Source organism: Apodemus sylvaticus, chromosome 7, assembly GCF_947179515.1.
Source record: "Apodemus sylvaticus chromosome 7, mApoSyl1.1, whole genome shotgun sequence".
In the NCBI taxonomy this organism is placed as follows: domain Eukaryota; kingdom Metazoa; phylum Chordata; class Mammalia; order Rodentia; family Muridae; genus Apodemus; species Apodemus sylvaticus.
The window spans coordinates 88,219,601-88,242,673 of NC_067478.1; the positions used below are offsets into that span (position 1 = coordinate 88,219,601).

At 46.8% G+C, this 23,073-nt stretch overlaps 1 protein-coding gene across 2 annotated transcripts in view; it reads left to right on the forward strand.

The window, feature by feature from the left end:
* Ubash3b (ubiquitin associated and SH3 domain containing B) overlaps window positions 1-23,073 on the forward strand; it is a 147,530-nt gene that overhangs the window by 113,649 nt on the left and 10,808 nt on the right. For both annotated transcript variants that reach the window (XM_052188615.1, XM_052188616.1), the window contains exons 5-11: window positions 2,258-2,427; window positions 8,694-8,902; window positions 14,557-14,689; window positions 16,348-16,468; window positions 17,944-18,066; window positions 19,575-19,667; window positions 22,905-23,049. In XM_052188615.1, coding sequence (XP_052044575.1) covers window positions 2,258-2,427; window positions 8,694-8,902; window positions 14,557-14,689; window positions 16,348-16,468; window positions 17,944-18,066; window positions 19,575-19,667; window positions 22,905-23,049 — 994 coding nt within the window. The remainder of the gene's footprint in view (window positions 1-2,257; window positions 2,428-8,693; window positions 8,903-14,556; window positions 14,690-16,347; window positions 16,469-17,943; window positions 18,067-19,574; window positions 19,668-22,904; window positions 23,050-23,073) is intronic.

Below are 23,073 nucleotides of genomic sequence, written 5' to 3' on the forward strand. Positions count from 1 at the left end.
TAAGACCAGATGGTGTGAACCCTCTGCAGAGGAGAGGGCTGAAGACAGGAGGTGGAGGATCATGCAGAAATGGACCCCTCTGGCAAAGATCACCCCACATCCCTTGTGAAAATGGTACACCTCTTTGCGTCCTGGTGACCTGCCAAAGAGCTCGTCCATGCCTTGTTCCCAGACTCCCAGGAGACTTAACTGTTCACTCTGAACTGAAAAGGTAGCTCTTTGTAGTCTCCACTCCTCCGGAGTAGATCTAAGAGAGCATCCTTCGTCCTCTAGGCTCCCCACTCACGAACGCTTTTATCTGGATCTGACCGCGTTCATTGCACAGCAGTGGCCGTAGTAGAGTGAAGCCACTCTATAGTGAATCCTGACAATATTCACCAAGTTGAAGAGTGTGGTGTTTGTAGATGATTTTATTGTACAGTTGATGTTGAAATAAGGTCTCATGTAGCCCAGGCTGGCCTCAAAATTATTTTATAGCTGTGGCTGGGCCATGAATTTTTAATCTTCTTGTGTCCAGCTCCAGGGTACCAGGATTCTTCTGTGCACCACCCTGTTCCTGGAGATGAAATCCAGGGTTTCATACAGCCGAGCTCAATCTCCAGCCCCTGAATCCAGGTGCTAAATGAAAAACTGGGGGATACCCACAGCTCTCCAGCCATACATTTAGGGGTGGCCAAAGACTTCAAGACCTGATCCAAGCCACACAATCAATTTACTCCTCTGTCCTTTCAGCATTTTTCTTATAGGGTGTCTGTCGGTCTTCACTGATGTTAGCATTGCGTGTGTGGTGGTCCTTCAGAGAATCCCTCACATAGCCCAAACCACTGCAGTATCTGCTCTCAAAAGAACTGTAGGTCCTGAAGAGACTCCCTGTGGTTTGGGAAGAGGGGTCTTCTTAGATTGAATTCCCCCCTTTCTGCCAGGGACCAATCCTTTACTAAATTTTTTTTAAGTCTTACTAGATATTGTCAGCCCACATAAATCACTACAAGAAACAAAACCTCATATCCTTTACAAATCAGGAAAGCAAGACTGTGGTGGGTTCTTAAAGTGTAGACGGAATGAGAGACAGTCATGGAATTGGTTTCCCATTTGGGGATGGGAGACTGCCAATCCCTCTCCAAGAATCTTCTGTCACTAAGAATTTGGTGGTTTTATGGCTCTGTCCCTGTGGTGCCCCCTGGTGGTGATGGTCAGAACTACATGACCCTGACGTATCTGGTCTAGCTTTGTGGAAAAAGTAGGTCATTATGTCTTTGCCCTAGAACTCATGCCTGTGTTGTCTAGAATTACTGGTTCACCCAGATTCCTTCGGCAAGTATATTTAGTGTTGTTCTTCTTTCTGGGTGGCTCGAGAAGGCTCGCCCATGTGTACTCATTTCATCAACAAGTACTGAAGGCCCAGTGTATACATAGTGGAAACAGCCACAAAGACCCGTCTCATGGACTCTCCACAGAAACACCCTGCAGTATGATGGGAAAAGGGCTAAAACCCAGAAGACCGGATTTCTGCTTTATCCGACCTGCTATTCTCTGAGACTTGACTGGCTCCCTTAATTTTTAGTGTTTTAGAATAATGGCATGCATCCTTCAAATGAGTGGACCACAGCCCAGAGCAGTGTCACCCTGAGGGGACATTTGCCAATGTGTAGCATGATTTTTGCTATGGTTATGACTTGGAGTGCGCTGCCACCCAGAGGGTCGAGGCTGGGGGTGGGGGGGTGTTACTAAATACTCTAACATCCAGGACAGCTCTCTACAAATAACTATTCACATACGTGTTGTTGGGAAGGCCTGCTTCATACCGTGAGGTGTTCCCGAGCCCCCTCTTTTTTTACCATACTCCAAGAATCCAGGAAATCCTATCCCAGATGAAGACAGCCACTCCAGCAGTCACACAGTCACAAGACCCGCTTTGTATTTCCGTATCAATCACATTGGCCCATTAGGTCTCCTTTCCTTCATCTGAAGGGAGGGGCTGGCGATGAGCCCCTGGACGTCTCAGGAGGAGTCAGCCAAAAAGATTAACCCGAACCCATCCTCAGCTCCTGCTGAAAAGCCATCTGTCTGTGGATTTTTATCTCTGGGACAGTGGGTTGATTAGGGCTGGGATCCACCCCTTTAATTCCGCTGCTGCCTCTCCCAGGGCATCTTTGTTATTTGGGGAACAGGATACCTTTCTGGGCCCTTTCTTCTGTCTCCTCCATTGTTGTGATTTCTTCTTTCTAACCCCCAAATGCTGCCTTCCATTTTCCAGAAGTGCACGTGGAGCCTCACAAGAAGCAGCTGCATGTGACGCTGGCCTACCACTTCCAAGCCAGCCACCTCCCCACCCTAGAGAAGCTTGCCCAGAACATCGATGTCAAGCTAGGGTGCGACTGGGTGGCCACCATCTTCTCTCGGGATATCCGATTTGCCAACCATGAGGTAATGCTTCCCCGGAGCCCTGAGGACTCCCAGACAAAACTCACGGATATTTGATCGTATGCACACATTTAGGGCATGTGAGGTACCTTTGGGCATGCAGAACTTTTTAAACTTTTCCCTCAAGGAATTTTAAGGGCCAGTGAGGCGACTCAGTGGGCGATGGCACTGCTGTCAAGCCTGATGGCCTGAGTTCAATTCCTGGAACCCACGTGTTAGAAGGAGAGAACAGACGCTTGCAGGTTGTCTTCAGACAACCTCGTGAGTGTGCACACACATACACACACACACACACATTTATAAGAAAGGAGCTTTGGGTCCAGCAAGGGAGAGAGAACAGACAAATGTAAGAAGAAAATCTCCCTTGGTCCCTTTGAAAGGCTGTGGACTCTACAATGGGAGATGTGAACTGAATCCTACTGTAGACAAACAGGTATACGTTTTAGCATCCCCCTTTAGATGTAATCAGCATGGCTTTCCAGTCAGTCACGTGGCTCTCAGAAGGACCTTGTTAATCTTCTTCATCTTAAAGACGACTTAGAGGTAAACTATCTGCTGTGAAACAGCCGCACGGTTCAGACCACAGGAAGCAGAGCCTCAGTCTTTTGATCAACAAAGGCAGGTGATCTGTCTAAGGAAAGAAGACATACAGTAGTTCTGCAGTGTCTGATGTCCCTCCTTCATGATTTCAGCTATCAGAAGCTACTATTTCACAAGTAGTGCTAGGGAGATGGCCCAATGGAGGGGTAGAAGTGCTCGCTGTGCAAACCTGAAGACATGAATTCAAATCTCCAATGCTCACAGAAGCCCATGCTCCTGTAACCTCAGTGTTGAGAGGCTGACAGAAGAATCCTAGGGGCTAGCATGGGTTTATGGGATCAAGAAGAGACCCTGTCTTAAATAAAGGGGCAACCAATAGAAGACAGTCAGCCTCTTCCTCTGGACTCTACATGGGACTTTGGACTCTACACACAGGGTCACAAACACGTGAAAGCATGCGTTTGTTACACACATGTATGTATATACTGCATACATAACACACACATGCACTAATTAATGGCTTTTCAATAACTTTATTACAGCATATTGTTAGAACTTCTCTATTATCAGTTTTGTTCTCAATCTATAAATTAAAATTGACTATAGCTATTAATAGAAAAATATATAGTATACACTTAATATAACATAGACAATGTGTTTGTCACTATGTTCAATTTCAGGCCTGCCCTCTGGGTTTTGGAATGAACCCCATGGTTAGTGGATAGCTACTGTAGTTAGATGAAAAACTGCCTTCTAGCGTAATTACATTTACTAGGCAACAGTTACATGTTTCTCAATTTTTCAATCACACCAAAAGGTTTTTTGTTACTATTGTTGTTGTTAGCCTGCAGGACCTCTTGACAATTCTTTTCTTAGCATGTTTTAAAAAAGAAAGAGAGAGAGAGAGAGAGAGAGAGAGAGAGAGAGAGAGAGAGAGCCCAGAAACAGACAGACTGTCTTGCTGTGCTCAGACAACCTCATTGTTTGGGAAGTATTAAGAGCCAGTCTAAGAAGCAAAGCTTTGAGGTGAGGTGTGGCACTTTGGGCGTGGCGAGGCCAGGCCTTGCCTGACTTTCCTGAGGAGAACATTCTTTGGTCATTGGTGCTAATTCTCCTGAGGCAGACTAAGCAGACTACAGCTGATCCTAAGAATGTTGGCATCTCCTGAAATGACCAAGGATGATCCTTAAGGATACTAGAGACAAATGTGGTGGTCAAACTCTTTTCCAAGGATGAAAGGTCAGGGTTGGTTGTGCCTGGGCCTCAGAGAAGTCACCTTTGTAAGAGGAGAAGGTGCCGTGGAATTTTACAAGGTTTGTCTTCTAATGAACACTGCCCTCGGGTTAACTCCAAGGGTAACTGCTTTTCTGCATGACCCACATTCTGCTCTGTCTGTGCAGAAGGAAAGAGGCTGCAAATGCCCACATGAATTATTCTAAAAATAGCCTGGCCCCCTTTAGCTCTTATTTTCGAAAGCTCAATTATTACAGTCTTTTTTGATAAGGCACCCACTGCCCCGATAGACTCCCTCTCTGGTCTTTCGGTTTCCCACCTTCCTCCTCCTTCATTCTGTCCCCAGGAGGAAGGCAGAACAGAAACAATTTCTGTAATTCACAGACTCAGGATGTCAAGTTTGTAGAGTACTTGCCTGGAATCCATGAATCCCTGGGTTCGAGTCACATCCCCACATAAAAGTGGATACAGTGGTCCACACCTGTTATCCCAGAGGCAGGAGGAGTACAAATTCAGGGTTAGCCTCAGCTACATAGTGAGTTCAAGGCCAGCCTGGGCTAAGTGAGTCCTTGACTAAAACAAAGCAAACAACAAAAAGCCCAACCAGCCAACTGGAAAGCAAGCAAACAGACAGACACACAGGCTGAGGGGAGGGCTCAGTGCAAGCCTGGGGGTCAGAATTCAATGCGCCAGCACTCACATCAGGAAAGCAAAAGTGCTGTGCATGTGCCTGCGATCTTAGTGTTGGGGAGGCAGAGACAGGAGGATCCCTGGCAGTTCCAGGTTCAGTGAGAGTCCTTGTCTCAAAAAATAAGGCAGAAGGGGAACAGAGAGATAGCCCAGAAATTATCAATACTCAAGGACCCATCAGTTTCCACCGCCCATGCCAGGGGCTCACAGCTGCCTCGAAAGGGGATATCATGCCCCCCTATGGCTTCCAAGGACACCTGCACATATGGTATACACACACACATACACACACACACAAACTTAAAATGAGGTAGAAGGTTGTTTTTCAATAACTCACCCCGCACTTGTTGTAGCTCAGCGGTTAAGAGCACTGACTACGGTTCCAAAGGACCCCTTCTCCTTATGCCGGGCAGTGGTGACACATGCCTGTAATCCCAGCACTTGAGAGGCAGAGGCAGGTGGATTTCTGAGTTCGAGGCCAGCCTGGTCTACAGAGTGAGTTCCAGGACAGCCAGGGCTACACAGAGAAACCCTGTCTTGAAAAAACAAAAACAAAACCAAAACAAAACAACACTCAACATTGACTTCTCACCCCCACACACATCAACATGTGTACCCATAAGGTGTGTATATTGTTTCCAGTTCTTTGTTCTCTCTAAGGTGGAGATGTTTCCTAGACTGTTGCAAGGATATGGAGGACATGTGGAAAGCTGTTGCCATGACAGCCATCTGGGGCGGGTACAACAAAATCAGCCACCTGTAGCGTCCCTCAGACAGCCGCCTCTGTGTTGGGTCTCTGGTCTAATGAGGGAGAGAGAGCTAAGCTTGACACGAACCTTGTTTTAATATTATTTTTATTTTATGTGTATGGGTGGTTTTGCCTGCATGTATGTCTATGTATCACGTGTGCACAGAGCCCGCAGAGGGCCAAAGAGCATGTCAGGTTCCCCCCCCCCCAATAGGAGTTCCAGAAGATGGTGAGTGCTGGGAGCCAAAGCCATGTCCTCTGGAAGAGCAGTCGTCACTCTTAACTACTGTGCCCTCTCCCAAGAATTCTTAGTAACAGACCATGGACATAAGACAAAAAGATTAGCATGGGGTAGGGCAAGTAAGGCCTGGATTGTGTGTCTCTCAGGATTGGCCGAGAGTTTTGTGTCTATTTTGGGGGAGTGGAAAGAAACAGAGAACACTTGGGTCTGGATTATTGTTTGCATGATAATTGGTGCTGACGACTGTCCCCAGAACCACGTGAGCATGCATTCATCTGCTAAGCTATCCCCCAGCCTCCGGTTATAATGTTAGATTTGCTCTGATTTTAGGTTATACAATCAATCAAAGTTATTTACTATCTCTCTACCATATCTCTAGGATATTTTTGTCTTTAGTCCTCCTTGAATCTTGATGTTCCCAAGGATGTCTGAGATGGGATACTCAAGGGTTTTTTGTTTTGGTTTGTTTTGGTTTGAGGTGTGTTTTGTTTGTTTGTTTTTTGTTTGTTTGTTTTGCTTTTTTTGCTTTTTTGCTTCCCCACCACCACCACCCCACCACCACCCTCCACCCTCCCCACCCCCCAGACAAGGTTTCTCTGTGTACCCTTAGCTGTCCTGGAACTTGCTCTGCAGACTAGGCTGGCTTCAAACTCAGAACTCCAAAGATCCGATTGCCTCTGTCTCCTGAGTGCTGGGATTAAAAGTTTGTGCCACCACTACCCAGAATGACACTTAACATTAAGGGCTGGGACAGGAGGATTTCTGAGTTGCTCCAAGTTCTTCAAAGGGAATACTGAGGAGAGTTCTGACTGTGCCCTGCTCTAGGGAAAATGGCGCTGCCCTTCCCTGCATCAGCACATTTCCACCCAGAACTGAGCTTGAAAGAGATTTCTAGTGCATAGTAAAAACCCTCAAAACAAAACAAAACAAAAAACCCTGGAGTATCCCATCTCAGGCATCCTTGGGAACATATAAAAACTTTTAAAACAGTTTTTATAAAAACTGTTCATCAGAGCTCTTGGCTGGCATGAAGATGGAGGAGGGCTGAGGGGGGAGAAAGGTGCCCATAGTATAGATGGGCAACTGAAAGATAACTGGAGAATTAAAGATAGAAGCAAGGACCCTAATTAGAAAGCTAGGGAGACAAAAACTGCATTATCAACCTTGTCCTCTGAGAGAAACCACATTTTCCTGACTTTTTTCTTTGGAGACTTCCAGAAGAAATTGGTTTATTTGGTTTGGTTTGGTGTTTTATTTTCAAGTAAGAATTTACTCTGTAGCCCAGGCTTGCCTAGACTCACTATTATATAGACCAGGCTAGCCTCAAGGTGATCCTCCATCTCAGCCTCCCCAGGGCTGAGATTTCAGCTGGGTCCCACACACAGCAGAACTCTGTCTTTATTACATGTTTTGGAGGCTTGCGGTAACATCAGCTGGTTGGCTCATTTAGCCCACCCAGCACTTAGGCCCCAGGATCAGGTGCCCTGGGCCACCAGAAGTGCCCATAGCCCTGCAAGGCTCTGCCCTCCTGCATTACCTTAAAGCATCACATTTATCCTTTATAGTCTAGGCGTTGATGGAGACCAAAGCTGAAGACTCTGAAGATGGGAATCAGAATACATAGCCTGTGACATCCAGATCTAGAGCCTTAGGGAAGGCTATGAAAGCCTTTTCTACCTTTCTGAATGTCTAGAAACACATAAGATGGGTTATAATTTCCTTCCTACAAGGTCTCTCCATGGTGATAAAAGATCTAAAATAAATGGCTATGGTTAAAAAAATGTCTAGGATTATGATGCTAATATACACCAAGAAAAGAAGCATCCTCCCCCCAACCCCCAGTAGGATACGCATGTCCTGGCCCCATGGCTGCCCTGGGAGTCTTTTCGGAGCTCAGAGAACAGACATATGGCCTCCACCTGCTCTCTGGTAGAAGCTGGTTTCTTTCTGGTTACACACGTTGGTGTCCAGGAGAAACCTACTTTGTTACAGTAGTAGGTTTAAAGAAAGCCTTGAAAGCATGGGCTATTCTTCTCCCTCAGCCAAGTCACAGGGAAAGAGCCGACCTTCCTGCACAGCTCAGAGCTCTGGCTGCTCTTGCAGAAGACCTGGGTTTGGTTCCCAGTACCCACGCGGCACCATAATGTTCTGTAACACAGTTCCAAGAAATCTGATGCTATCTTCTGTCCTCTGAGGGCTCCTGTATACACAGACATCACACAGACAGAGAGAGGGAGGAGAGAGAGAGAGAGAGAGAGAGAGAGAGAGAGAGAGAGAGAGAGAGAGAGAGAGAGAGAGAGAGAAGGAGGAGAAGGAGGAGCAGGGGGAAAGGGAAAGGGAAAGGGAGAGAGAGACACACACACACACAGAGAGGGGGAGAGGGAGAGAGAGAGAGACAGAGCCTTTATTCCCATCCCAGTAGAAGTGACTCCCCCTGGCCTGTCTGTGAACCTGTGTAAAGACAAGTCTCCCCTCACAATCCGCATCTGCCTAGTGCTTGCCACAGCAGATGGCACCAGGAAAATGAATATCTGTGTGCCCAGCTTTCCATGAGTTCCAGAAGCACCTGCTTCTGAGTCCTAACAGGAAATGAAAGCATTGCTGGGGGTCTGGAAGGTTCTGGAGCACCAGGTACCTACCTATGAAACGTTGGTGAGAAAGGTGCTTTCTGATCAGAAGCCATGCCTGATGGCACCCCAGGGACTCCCTATATGCACTGCACTTTGTCATTGTGTATAAAGAGTACAGTCTAGGACCTCGGGGTCTAAAGAGAATGATAAATGAGTCTGGGCTCATGGGTCTTCTCCTTTTTTGCAGACGTTACAGGTCATCTATCCCTATTCACCTCAGAATGATGATGAGCTGGAGTTGGTCCCAGGGGACTTCATCTTCATGTCTCCCATGGAGCAGACCAGCACCAGCGAGGGCTGGATTTATGGCACCTCCTTGACCACTGGCTGCTCTGGGCTGCTTCCTGAGAACTACATTACCAAGGCTGATGAGTGTAGCACCTGGATCTTCCACGGGTAGGTAGACACTCTCCTGCCCCATGCAGGGTCACTGCCTGTCCAGGTTCCTGGTGGGTAGCCGACCTGAGGCTGCCGTCCATCTCTGGCTAGAGGGCAGTGGCATCCCATGCAGAGCATGTATTGCTGCATGGCTTCTGTTTATCTCATCCTGGGCCATTACTCTGGGGGGCTGACTTCTCAGAGCAGCTATACAGACCCCTTCTATGTCAGCCAGAGCAACGGCAGAAAGATTCAAAAGTCAGGAACACTCATTTATTAGGTGACCCTGAACAAGTCCTCAGACTGGGCAAGTATGTGCACCTAAGCAACAGAGACTGTGTCCAAGGTGACAGGCAGCTTGTCAGAACTGAATAGGAGCATAATACCTCCCATTCTTTATGAAGGTGACACCCATCTGCCCCTCACTACCCTGCTGTCCTTAGCCCATACTCGGGTCCAATGTCCAGACTAGACCATGTTGTATGACCCACTTCACCCCAGATAGAAATAAATAGGAACACAAGTGCCTTCCTCCTTCCCAATCCAGGGAGCTCAAATACAGCCCCAGGTTCCCCATGCTGGTTTGGTTTTCCCTCCCTGTTGTTTCTTCCATGTGGCAATGTGGCTGAGAGGCAGAAGCCCTGAACTCCCACTGCATTATTACCCACCATGGTAGTGCTTGTCTTAAGGGATCAGACCAGGGGATTCCAGCAAGTATTTCTCCTGGGGGGGAAAGAACAAGACATCCCCTGCCCTGTGAGCTCTAGACAAACCATACACTCAGGATAGGAAAGGATCCTCTTCCTTTCCTCTGTCTTGTGTAACGCCCCTCCCTAGCCCACAGTCATCCAGATGCCTCATGCTCCCAAGCGTCTTTTTCTTTTTTTTTTTTTTTTTTAGAAATTTTTCTGAAGCTGAGTCTATAGAAGTTGAGTTTCTGCAGTCACCATTTTTATCCCACAAAGATAAATAAGGGCTGAAAGAGACGGGGTTGGTGAAGTGCAGCTAGCTGCTCACGTTTATAATTCCAAAGCTGAGAAAATGGAGATGGGGCGAGGGTGGGGTTCAGCCAGTCTAACCTACTTGGTGAGTCTGAAGACACTGCCTTAGAAGGAGAAGAAGGAGAAGACAAAGAAAGGCGAATGGCTAGCAACATAGGAAAGGCATTTGCCATAGAGCCTGATGACCCAAGTCTAAACTGCAAGGCACACCTGGTAGAAGGAAAAACCCAGTCCACTATACACATATACTACAGCATGTGCACAAACTCAAAGGCAGACAGACAAACAGTCAGATATAACTGTCCTAAAAATGTGTTAATGGGGAGCTGGAGAGATGGCTCCTCAGTTAGGAGCCATCGTGAGGACCAGTGTTCGGATCCTAGCACCTACGAGGTGGCTCACAAGCAGCTGTAACACTAGCTCCTTCCTCTGGCCCCTGAGACCTCCACTTTTATACTCACACAGATGCATACGCACACATAAATAAAAATAAATGCATTTTTTTAAAAAGATGGACAGTGACTAAGAAACTCAGAGTTGTCCAACCCCTACCAACACCACATACACACACACACACACACACACACACACACACACACACTACAGCCATGCATCTATGGCATTTGGGTCAGGGTTGGCCCTTATACATGGTAATGATCCCCTAAGTTGTGTCACAACACCCTAGCATCTTAGTTTAAGCTCACTCTGATGCCATTCAGACAAGTGACCCAGCGATTCGATCCTCATAGCATCGCCCTAAAGATTGGCTCATGCGTATGCTGAGAACTGAAGATTATTGTCCTGATGCAGCACAGCTCACAGGTCTCATGTATTTAGCAGTGGGGTTATATGTGGGGGCAGAGTACACACACGGAGTTCCACTGACCCCTGTGACACCCTCCATCTAGACCTCCTCCCTGAACTAGGATTCAGGCTCCATCAGGAGGACAACTGACTAACCTCCCTCTACCCCCGGCACCACAGAAGGGCCATGCGTCATTTCCCCCAGGCACCATGGAAGGTCTGTGTGTCATCTCCCCTAGGGGACCATGGAAGGCCTGTGTGTCATCTCCTTTTACTTTGAAGATAACTGTTAATGTTATTTCTTGGAAACTTTGTTTGAAATTAAATTCTCAGGTCCACAGCCAACTCTTCTATGAGTGTCCAAAATACAAGGGCTAGGCATTGAGACTTCGATTAACAAGTTGAGTTTTAGTCTAGTTGTATTCAAATCCTAACTCTCTCATATACCAGCTTTGTAAACCTTGCCCAAGTTGAAGTACTGCTCTGGGCCACCGTGAAGAGCTAATCATTCCATATACAGTACATGCTGTGGCAGCGACTACGGTAAAGAACAGCTCTGATAGACCTATGCTAACTGGACAGCCGTACTGTGGTCTACAGAATACCCACTAGAGTTCTTGATTTTTTTTTGTCTGTGTTTACTGGACCTCATTGAGCTAAACGTCTCTTCCAAAAATGGCCTGATGGGTGAATTGCACATTACTGCTCAGGCCCAGAGGTAGGAATGGCACCGAGAGGCTTAGCTCAGCTCCACTGGGAGAAGCCTTCTCGTTCCTAGCCGAAGTCATGGGGAGACTTGGGAGCCGTCTGGCTTGGTACTGGCTAGCTTCAAGAAAAGTTCTAGAGTGTTCAGGCACTGTCCAGGGACTCTGGGTGACAGTTGGCCTTTATTCCTGTCCTCACCCAGTGCTCTTTTGCCTTCTGAATACCTAGGGAAATGTTTTTTTTCCCCTCACTACTCTTCTTGGTAGTCATTTGTTCCTGAGTGTCCCTAAGTACCTTCTGGGTGATGCTGACCCCTTGTCCTCTAGAGTGGGGTGACCTGCGGACTCTCACACAGGCCTAGTGTGTTCCAGGCAGGAGCCTGACTCTTCCTGTTCCCTGAGAAGGAGTTCTCCATGTCAGACCTACTTCTTCTCCTCCCTGGTCTGACACTCTCCCCAGACTGCTCAGGGGGAGCCGGGTCTTTCCATTCTAGCGACATTGAAGATGGGAAGGAAGCTGTTATTCTCCTCACCAAGGGAACTGGGGGGCAGGGGTGGGGGGAGTGGGAAGAGACAAGGCCCCTATCATTTTCTTCCCAGCTGTGATACAATAAAGAGCTTACAGACGTGGGCAGGGGAGATGTCAGTGTGATTCCAGACAGCTAGACACTGGAGGCCCGAAGCTTTGATGAGCCAGACAAGGAAACTGAAGTTCCTTCGGTTGTGTTCCATTGGGGAGGCTCTCTCTCTCTGCTTAAAATAAAGGGGAACAGCTGGTCTATTAGAGTGCTCAGCTTTCCTTGGGCTACAGTTATTTAAATGTACCCATAACAGGTTTAATCTGGCTGCACATCATACTAAAGAGACACAGCTCTATGGGCTCTGAGCGATGGTCTGTGAGGAGTAGGATGCTGCGCAGGACCTGCCCGTGGGTCTGACATGCACGGGGCTGCAGATCTCTTTTTCAGGGTCTGGCACCTATGCCTGAACAAATCGGTCAGGCTGAGGTCATAACTCAATTGACAAAGTGTGTACCAGAATCTCCGGGTCTTCAGCATCATAGAGACTACATGTGGTGGCACATGTCCGTTATCCCGTCGCTCAGGAAGTAGAAGCAGGATGATGGGGAGCCAGCCTTGGCTGTATGTGGAATTAGAACACACAAAAAAAGTGTTTTACCCATAGGACCTGAAGGCAACATACACAGATAAGCAGATCACATGCATACATATGTACATGTGACATGAATATGTCATACATGTATATGGGTACATAAAATCACATGCATGCATATGTACATGTGACATGAATGTAGAAGTGAAACTGTTTAAAGGAATTTGGGGACTGTCTTAGCTAGGGTTTTACTGCTGGGAACAGACACCATGACCAAGGCAACTCTCATAAGGACAACATTTAATTGAGGCTGGCTTACAGGTTCAGAGGTTCAGTCCATTATCATCAAGGTGGGAACATGGCAGCATCCAGGCAGGCATGATGCAGGCAGAGCTGAGAGTTCTACGTCTTCATCTGAAGGTTGCTAGCAGAATACTGGCTTCTAGGCAGCTGGGATGAGGGTCTTAAAGTCCACACCCACAGTGACACACCTATTCCAACAAGGCCACACCTCCTAATAGTGCCACTCCCCGGGCCAAACATATTCAAACCACTATCAGGACAAATGGGGGAGACACATGAAAGCAGAGGGAATATGCATGTGATTTTACGTACCTATATATCATGTATGATTGACAAGCGAAAACATGCAGCATTTGTTTCTTTGAGTCAGACCTAATTCACTTATGACTTTTTTGTTTGTTTGTTTTTTTGCCAAATCATATTATGTGACTACTGTTTTGGAAATAAGGTGTCTATGCCCTCCCCCACCCCCAACCACCACCACCAGACAGGGACCTGTGTCTGTGTAGCTCTGGCTGTCCTAGAACTCACCATGTAGAGTAGGCTGACTTCAAACTTACAGAGTTCTGCCTACTTCTGCCTCCAGAGTACTATTGCGCCACCACGCCCAACACCAAAGTACTTGTATGGCAACATCCTTTTAAGACTTAGAACTGTGGACACTGAATTTATTTAAAAACAAAACAAAAACTAGTGGTGGGTAATTAAAAAAAAAAACCAACCATCAGCTTACTGATTTTAGGAAAAGAAAGTGAAAACTTTCAAAAGTAAAATTCTAATAAGCATACTGTGTTAAAGGTGTATACTGCAGAGCAGATGCTTGCTGACTCGCCCAGATGGGTGGGTCTAGAGGTGCAAACCCAGACTTGGGAGGGCAAACTGGGCCTTTCCAAGAGCAAGAAGTTAAAGATGCAAATACTTCCCTTTGAGAGTGCCCAGGGACCCAGGAGGTGTTTGTCAGAGCTGCCTAACAGCCGTACATAAATAGCAACTCTCCTTACGTCAAGCTTTGGGAAGTCTACTGTGTGCTGGAATTTCAGGGTGGAATGTTTGAACTGCTTTGCTCCAGGCCAGATCTCCTCCCGGCCCCCATAGTTATAGTGACCTAGCCAGAAATAAGATTTCTTGATTCGCAGCTCCAAACATCTGGCAAGAGTCAGATCCTCTGAAATAACCCAGCCTCTAATCATCTTCTCGGAGTTGCTACGGAGGCCAGTACAGTGCAGGAGACTGAAGAGGTCAGGTTAAAGGATAAGGATCGTGTCCTTGAGAGCCTCAGAGCCACAGGCAAAGCGGTGCTGGGAACACATTTCCCCACTCACATTCCTCAGATGGAAATAGCCACGGACAAGATTAAAGGCGATGGGAACTGTTTATTTCTCCACAGCTACAGAAAGAGCTGGAACAGTGCTACATAATTGATACCTCATTATTCTTTAACATGTCTCTGCTGCCAGCCCTGCCTGCGGCGTTCTAATAAGCCTGGAATCACTGGACCCCATCCCTGCCCGAAAGGATGGTTGCATCTGTTTTCAGCTCTGAGGACTGTCTGCCCTTGTTTATTAACTGCTAAACTTTGGTTTAAAAAAAAAAAGAACATGTTCTTGCCTGGGGATGGGGTGCTCCCTACCTCACATTCCTAAACACACATGACCAGACAGTCCTTTGTGCCATTTCCATACTTAAGCATGAGCATCCCATGACTCCTGACCAAAGCAGTTAACCCTTTCCTCACCTTCCTCTGCAGTTCCTACTCCATCTTAAATACGGTATCATCCAGCTCACTCACGTTTGGTGATGGGGCGTTAGACAGACGACAGTATGAGGATCAAGGACTTGGGGAGACAACACCCCTCACTATCATCTGCCAGCCCATGCAGGTAAGGCTGATCATGAGGGTCATTTCCTCGAATCTGATCCTGACGGGTTTGTTTGTTTTGTTTTGCTTTTTGAGACAGGGTTTCTTTGTGTAGTCCTGCCTGTCCTGGAACTCACTTTGTAGACTAGGCTATCCTCAAACTCAGATATTCTCCTGCCTCTACCTCCCAAGCACTGAGATTAAAGGCGTGTGCACCACCACCTGGCTAATCAGGATGCTTTGAGGACCACCCTCAGCATTGACCTTGCTTCTTCCAAAGAGTCCTTAGCCTTAGGGGGACGGGAGTACACAAGATCACAAAGGCACACAACAATACAAAACCAGGAAGTTGTGTGTACTGTCTGTGGACATCACTAGGAAGTAGGTGTGCAGTACCGTCTGTGGACATCACCGTGTGAATTTGAGCTTGGAAGCAAGGCCATCCCAAAGAAAGACGAGGAGGCTGTGTCTCTCTCTACTTGTATCTGTAGAATGTGATCTTAGCATAGTAATTGGCATAGTGAGAATTCAGTCTATACTGGTGACACTTTGGGAACAGGCTGGAGAAGGGAGTAGGAGTATTTGTCAAGAAGAACAGAGACAAATTGAAACTTCAACATGTCAAGGATGAAAAGGAGGGAGGGAGGTGCTTTGTCTGGAGCCCAGGGTTTGAATTAAGGAACATCAGGAGAGCAGGTGTCAAGGTTCACTGTGCCAATCCACATATTAGCCCTGGCAAAGCAACAAGAAGCCGTGGAAGAGTGTTGTCCAGCAACGACCTAGCAGGCTGAGGCAACTGAAAGCATCCGATGCATCAGCAAGAAGGATGTAGAGACATCTACGCAGTTCCACTAGCAGCTGCGGAAACCAGGACTTGTCTCAACCTGCCCGTGTCACCATGTGTGGTGCAGCTGTCTCCGCTGCTCAAACCATTCTTGGAAATACCAACATATATGCAGCCTAGACTGGAGCACACATGATGATTAGAATATGCAAAGCCTGGCTGCAGAGGTCGCCCAGTGATTAAGAGCAAAGGCTGCTCTTCCAGAGGTCCTGAGTTCGATTCCCGGCACCCCACATGGTGGCTTAGAATTGTACTTCCAGTCCTAGTGAGTTCTTCCACTTCTGTGGACACTGCAGGTGCATGGTACTCACACATGCATGCAGGCAAAACACCCAGACACATAAGTAATAAATGATACAATTGTAGGAAAAAGAACATGCAAAGCAGAGTAGTGAAGATAAAATAGGCGTGAGGCAGACACATGTGGGACCATAAAATTCCTCCCTCCCGGAAAGAGCTGATGATGAATCTCTTTGGAGGAGACAGCTAGCTTTCTAGATGACCGTCTCTACATTAATGGCTGGCTTGACCTGAGGACTGTACCTTGAGTAACCCTCCTGTTGCAGTAGGGGGAAGCAAAGAGCATGGCATTTCGTCATACCTCATACATCAAAGCACCTGCAGTTACCTCATAGGAGCCCAAGAATAGCTTGTGAGGTCTGCGGGATGAGTTTATTGTCCCCACTTTACAAGCAGGCCAGACTAACCGCATGGTGGTCAGCGAGATCGTCAGAGCCATACACTGGCAGGATTTTTCCTAGCGCTCAGCCCTCTTGGCACGCACACGGGGCAGTCTGTGGTGCATTTCCTTACTCTTTACCTTTCTTTCTCCGCAGCCCCTGAGAGTCAACAGCCAGCCTGGACCGCAGAAGCGATGCCTGTTTGTTTGTCGGCATGGGGAGAGGATGGATGTTGTCTTTGGAAAGTACTGGCTATCCCAATGCTTTGATGCCAAAGGTGAGTCTCTCCGTTTACCCACTTTCTCTCTGTGGTTTCATTCACCCACTCTTAGTCTAATCCTAGTAGGTGGAACAAGTCCAAAACAAGCTGACTTAGGGTTTCTATTGCTGTGCTGTGAAACACCGTGATCAAAAAGCAAGTTGGGGAGGAAAGGGTTAATTCATCTGACACTTCCACATTGTAGTCCATCCTTCAAGAAAGCCGGGTCAGGTGCTCAAACTGGGCAGGAACCTAGAGGCAGGAGCTGAAGCAGAAGCCATGGAGAGGCACTGCTTACTGGCTCGCTCAGCCTGTTTTCTTATAAAACTCAGGACATCCCACCCAGGGATGGCACCACCCACAATGGGACGGGCCTTCCCGTATCAATCCGTAATTAAGGCTTACCTATAGCCTCACCGTATAGAGGCATTCTCTTCTTTGTGGTTTCCTCCTCTTAGGTGAAATAAAATTAGCCAACACACAAGCAGTTCGTGTGTTTGATGTTGTAATCCCTCCATTCTGGGTCATGTGATAACATCTCAGGCCCCCCAACTGTGTCCCGCCCAGGCCCTCATCCCTTTTTCCAGTGTCTCCACAGCACAAGTGCTACCCACCTAGGTTTTCAAATCTACTGTCAGAGTGTCACAGTATCATTTGCCTCTCCTCACTTGGTATTCTTTCATAAGAAGCAGGAGTATGATACAATAAGATGCGTTGTGCAAGACATCTATGTAACTTTCATTACAGTATATCATTTTACTCTTCCTCATTACTGTGGCTGACTTATAAGTTAAATGTCATCGTAGGAGTGTGTTTGTGTGAGTAAACACATAGTCTATTCAGGAATTCCCACTGTCTACACTTTGAGGCATCTAGTGGGGCTCTTGGGATGTTATCTCCTGTGTCTAAGGACTGCCTGTGGTTGGTGGTGTACACAGCAGTGCATACCTATCATGACCTCTAGGGGGCACTGTCAAGCTACTTTTATGTACAATGAGTCATTTTGACAGAAAAATCCTGGAGTCTCCAAGCCCTTCTTGATTGTTTCAACTCTTGGGGGGAGAGATAAGCATTCTTGTCCCCAGTCTATAAGCTGAGGTATCAGGGAGCAAAGAGTAGCTGTGGGGTGCCCACGTTCATACAGCCAATCAGTTCAGAGACATGAACTGAGTCTGTGGCCAGAATTCCTGCCTTAAGTCACCTTGAGCCCATCCAGTTCAGTTCTCCCTCAAGTGGCATTTTAAGAATAGGAGCCTTGCCTTTGTCCAGTTGTTATATTTACTGAGAAATCCCCTCATTTCTGTCATCAACAGACGGTAGTGGATTCTAAGTCAATCTTCTGAAGAGAAGGTATCAGATTCAATATTTCCCACTGCCCTCAGATGGTTTGATCCAGTGTCTTTAACCAAGATGGAGGAGGGGGGTCAGAATCACGGAAGAAAGTTTCAAGTAAACAGAAGACTATGCAGCCTCTATGTGATCTTCTCCCCTAGGCCGCTACATACGCACCAACCTGAACATGCCTCATAGTTTACCTCAGCGGAGTGGCGGTTTCCGGGATTACGAGAAAGATGCTCCAATCACCGTGTTTGGGTGTATGCAAGCAAGACTAGTGGGTAAGGGCTCTCCGGGACCCTGTAGCCTCTCCTGGCTCCTTCAGCACACCCACACCATGGGTACAAACACACTATGCGGGACTTCCCTTTTTGTTTGTTTGGTTGGATTTTTGAGACAGGGTCTTGTAGACCAGGCTGACCTAGAACATCAAATGTTGCTGGCTCAGCCTTCTGAGGACTGGGATTACAGGTAGGCCCCTGCTGGTTGCAGATGTGACCTCTGCTGGTTGCAGATGTGGCCCCTGCTGAGGAATGCAAGAAGGAAAGTCAGGTTTGGTCTACTTACTATTGTCCTAGATATATTAGTTGCTAGTTCATGACAGCAGCATCTGTCAGCATAGTATAAGAAGACATATGAGGGTAAGGAAGCGATGCAGGGGCATTGCTGAATTTGCAGAGGTCCAGTGACATTTTGAAGGTGTTCAGTCCTTTGAAAGTATTTTCTGTACTGTTTGTACAGAAACTATGCCTTGTACTCTTCAGTCATTTAATATGTAATATTTATGGATCATTTACTTTGGGCAAGTCCCTGAACTAGATACCAGAGACCCAAGGGTGATGTTTCACAGAAACACATGTATGTGTTGGGGATGACTATCAGACTCTACGGCTGACTGAATAGCAAACTCTACACCGTATGAGAAGAATATTGAAGAAAGACAAAGGGTAAAATGAATCAATGAGAGAGGGATTGAGAGAGGAGGACGACGAAAAGACGACTAAGAGGCAGGGTGAGCTGGGGCCTCGAGGAGGAGTCATCCGAGGAAGGAACAGAAGGGAGAGGAGGGTGGTTCTTGGTGTAGAGGACAATAAACAAAATCAGAGGTCAGACATAGCATCGAGAGATCCCTATGAGACAAGGTCAGGAAGTAAAAGCGCTTACAGCAAAAGCCACGTGACCTGAGTTCAATCCCGGGACCCATTAAGAGTGCATGGGGGTGTGAGCTCTTCCTGTTTCTAGAGCAGAGGGTGAGGCAGGTCAAGAGAAGGGTCTGACAAGATGAGCAAGTCCATGGAAAACATCGACACCACGTGAAGATACTTAAAGTTTACCTTGTAGAGAAAAAGATGGACCACACAAGGAAACATCAAAGCCTGAGAACATTGGATGCTGGGTTTGGACAGCTGAGATTGGGGGTTATCATACTGGAATTGTAGCAACGTCTGACTGTTAAACAATATCCGTTATCTCCCTGGTACCCGAGAGTGGGTGTTAGCATCTTCCTTGTAGAGGGCAGAGCATTATCCTGTTGGTAGCCTCCCTTAACAGGACATGTTGCTGCCTGCTGGCACCAGAAAGAAGGAAAGGAGAAGGCAAGAAGAGGCGTGTTGCTTGGCCCTCTCCACGGAAGCACTAAGCGGGGGGACTTACCTGGCTGACACTAGGCTCTCTGCAAGCTCCTACTGGGAAAGGGATGATTATGGGTCTCTTGACACCATTCCACTGAGGGTCAGGATGATGCCCAAGCGAACCCATCCTGCTGATTCTCTGTTGGTTTGCTCGGCAGGTGAAGCCTTGTTAGAAAGTAACACCGTTATTGATCACGTGTATTGCTCACCATCTCTGCGCTGTGTTCAGACTGCACATAATATATTGAAAGGTAAGACTCTTGGCTGGATCGAGGTTACGTGGGCCATCCTTCCGCTTCTCTTACTGCAGAGTTACGGAGTTTCAAGAATGGAAAGTTTACTTTGTTTTTTGTTTGTTTTTGAGACGGGGTTTCAAGGTGACATGTAGCCTAGGTTACCCTCGGACCTACCGTAATCCTCTTGCCTCAGCCTCCTGAATGCTAAGATTACAGGCTTGAGCCACCATGGCTTGCAGAAATCTAGAACTTTTTACTGAGGCTTGTCTACAAGGTGACAACCTTGCACAAAAGTCATACTCTGGACTATATAATCCAGATAAATAAAGGGAGAATATTACTAATTTTTCCTTAAGGATTTTAAGCTGTCTTGGGTGGATTGTGGCTATATAGAATATTTACATCTTTTGTAGAGAGGATTCCTTTTGCATTTAAGCAGTGAGACGATCTTGCCTGGTTTCTAGATGTTTTCAGTAGAAACTGAGCCATTGGGTGTTCCACACCATCACCATCTTAGTGTCTTCAGTTAATTGGAAAGACTTATTTATTTATTCATTCATTCATTCATTCATTTCATGCATTTACTTTTTGAGACATGGTCTCAGTGTGTATCCTTGATTGACCTGGAACACACTGTATAGACCATATTGGCTTCACACTCACAGAAATCCACCTGCCTCTACCTCCCAAATGCTGGGATTAAAGGTGTACACCACCATGCCCTACAAATTGGAAGGCTTTAAAGGCTCTGTTGCTGTAAAAGCACTCGACTTTCACCCTGAAATCCATGGGCATTTGCATTGGGACAATCTCCCTTCTCACCCTCTTCTCATTGCTCATTGGAAGGCAGCTTGGCCAGGCAAACAAATGAGCCAGAAATAAAGACACCAGCAAAGAATTGGACACAGAGCTTGAGTCCTCGGTTCTTGAACCTTAAGTAAACCTTCCTCTCATTACAGAGGCATCCTTGTATCAGCTGCACACAGAGAACCTGGACTAAATGCAATGGAAAGAGAGTTGAGCAAATATAAAGGAAAACGTTATACTCAGAGGGAGTCACCATGATAAAGAGGGATCACCTTTATCGCTATGATAAAACAGCGCTTAAACACTGTCACATGTAAATGTTCAACGTGGGGTTCCCTGATAAACAAAGTGGGTAACAGATGTGATGTTCAAGTACAGTGTAAGCTACTGCCCAGTAGTCAGTGCCAAGAGAGTAGCTGGAACTTTAAATGTGAGGCTTTGTTTCATAAGACATCATAGAATTTACTAGAGGGAGAAGAGTTGTAAGGTAGAAATGAGCTGGGTGTGGTGGTGCACACCTGTAATCCCAGCACTCCGGAGGAAGCTGGGACAGGAGGATTGAGAACTTGTGGCAAGCCTAGGGTACACAGAGAGACTTTTGTCTCTGAAAGTAAAAAGAGTCACAGGCCTGGACAAACTGAGTAATGACTCGTGGAGGGGAGGGTGTCCCTTAAATCAGGAAGCAGCCAGCTTAGAGGGTAAAGTGCCGCACATGTTGGTGAAACAGAAACTTTATTTTTTAAAAACATGCATCATGTATAGCTGTATAACTTACATATTAAATAACGCTGTAAAACACAAATTTACAAACCTTACCTGCCCCTGTTTGCTTCCAACTTACATAATTCACTGGATCTAGTAGGGATGGAATAACTGCCTTGGAAATTAAAAAAAAAAAATGAGATTGTGAGAGACCACTAACAATTAGCCTAGACACAGTGCAACTTAGAAAACTGTCAACCTAAGATTACACTCTGCAAGGCTGCCAGGCTGGCACTCCCTCCCCTCCACACTCCCGCCAGCTGCAAGGGTGAGCACTCCCCTTGCTTCAAAGACCTCATCCCCGCTCAGAGTAGCAGTATTTGCCCAAGATAACCTGTAACCTTCCTCTGAGCCATGAATTGCCGCTGATCTCCCCATTCCTTATGACATAGATCACAGCCTGAGCATCCTCTCCCTTTTTTTTTTCATTTCTTTATGGTCTGTTTCTTTAAAAAAAAAACCCCAGCGACAGCTGGGGGGGGGGGTGTCAAACTCCTCTGTCCCTGCTCAGAGCAGCCCAGTGCACTGGAGAATTAAACCTTATGCATCAAGAATGGTCTCTCATGAATTTTTTGGGGTGTCATCCTATCCCAAGACTTGAATGAAGATTTCCCAGGATTCGGGAGTCTTTCAATTGTGGTCTAATTGCATCATCTCCCCTTCCCTTTGCCACTCCCAAACTGCCTGCACACCTCTCCCCACCATCCTTATGACTTCTTTCTTCAGTATTTGTTACCTATGAGTATAAGTGTGTATTTCTAAACACATAAGTATAACCTGCTCCATTTGTACAATCCTACCTGTGCATTTTCGGGACTGAGAATTTAGTATTGGATAGCCCATCAACATGCTTTTCCCTGAAGAATACCACCACTCCCACTCTGAGCATCCCCCAGTTGTCCACGATGCCTTGTGTCGGGTTGAGGCCCTGTGGGCCTCTTCTATGCCCCTCCCCACCCTCATATCTGCATACGTCATCCTTGCTCACGTTTGCGCAGTCATGTTTGAGAGACTTCACGAGTGTAGCTTCGCATGTTTCTAGGAGACACAATCTGATAGCAAACTCCCTGATCCTCTGTTTCCCCCCATCTTTCTGGTCCCTCTTTCACAGTTGCTCCCTGAGCCTTAGGTGTGGAAGCCTTTGTAGATGTATCCATCGGGGTTGGGCCCCACAATTCTGCATTTGATGGGTTGTGGTTTTCTGTAATAGTCTCCATCTGATGCTAAGAGTAATTTCCATGGTGAAGGGTGAGGATACGCTTATCTGTGGGTATAAGGACAAATATTTACTAGGGAGTTGTGGATTATGCTGGTCTAGTAAAGTGGTAAATTGTAGGTTCTCCTCCAAGATCCATAATTTCACTAACCCTGAGTAGTTAGCTAGGGCTTCTGGTACCAGGCATGGTTTCCCTCTTATTTAGTGGGTCTTAAGTCCAATCAGAGAGCTGTTGATATGGATCCCACTGCTACACCGCTAGGGTTATCCTGACATGGTCATCATCGTTGTGCATCAGAGACATTAGAGCTGGCTAGGACTCATGATTTCTTTCCTCTGAGAGCTTGCATGGTACATCCAAGTCTACCTCGTCACATTTTATATCAGTTTATCCTGTGATTCATTTTTCCATGGACAATATGGTGGTGAGACTAACCTCATCTTAATTCTACTCCCCTCCCCCAAAGGTTTACAACAAGACAATCACTTGAAGATTCGGGTCGAGCCGGGCTTATTTGAATGGACAAAGTGGGTTGCTGGGAACACATTACCAGCATGGATACCTCCATCAGAGTTAGCTGCAGCCAACCTGAGTGTTGATACAACCTACAGGTAACCCTTGATTTGTTGTCTCCC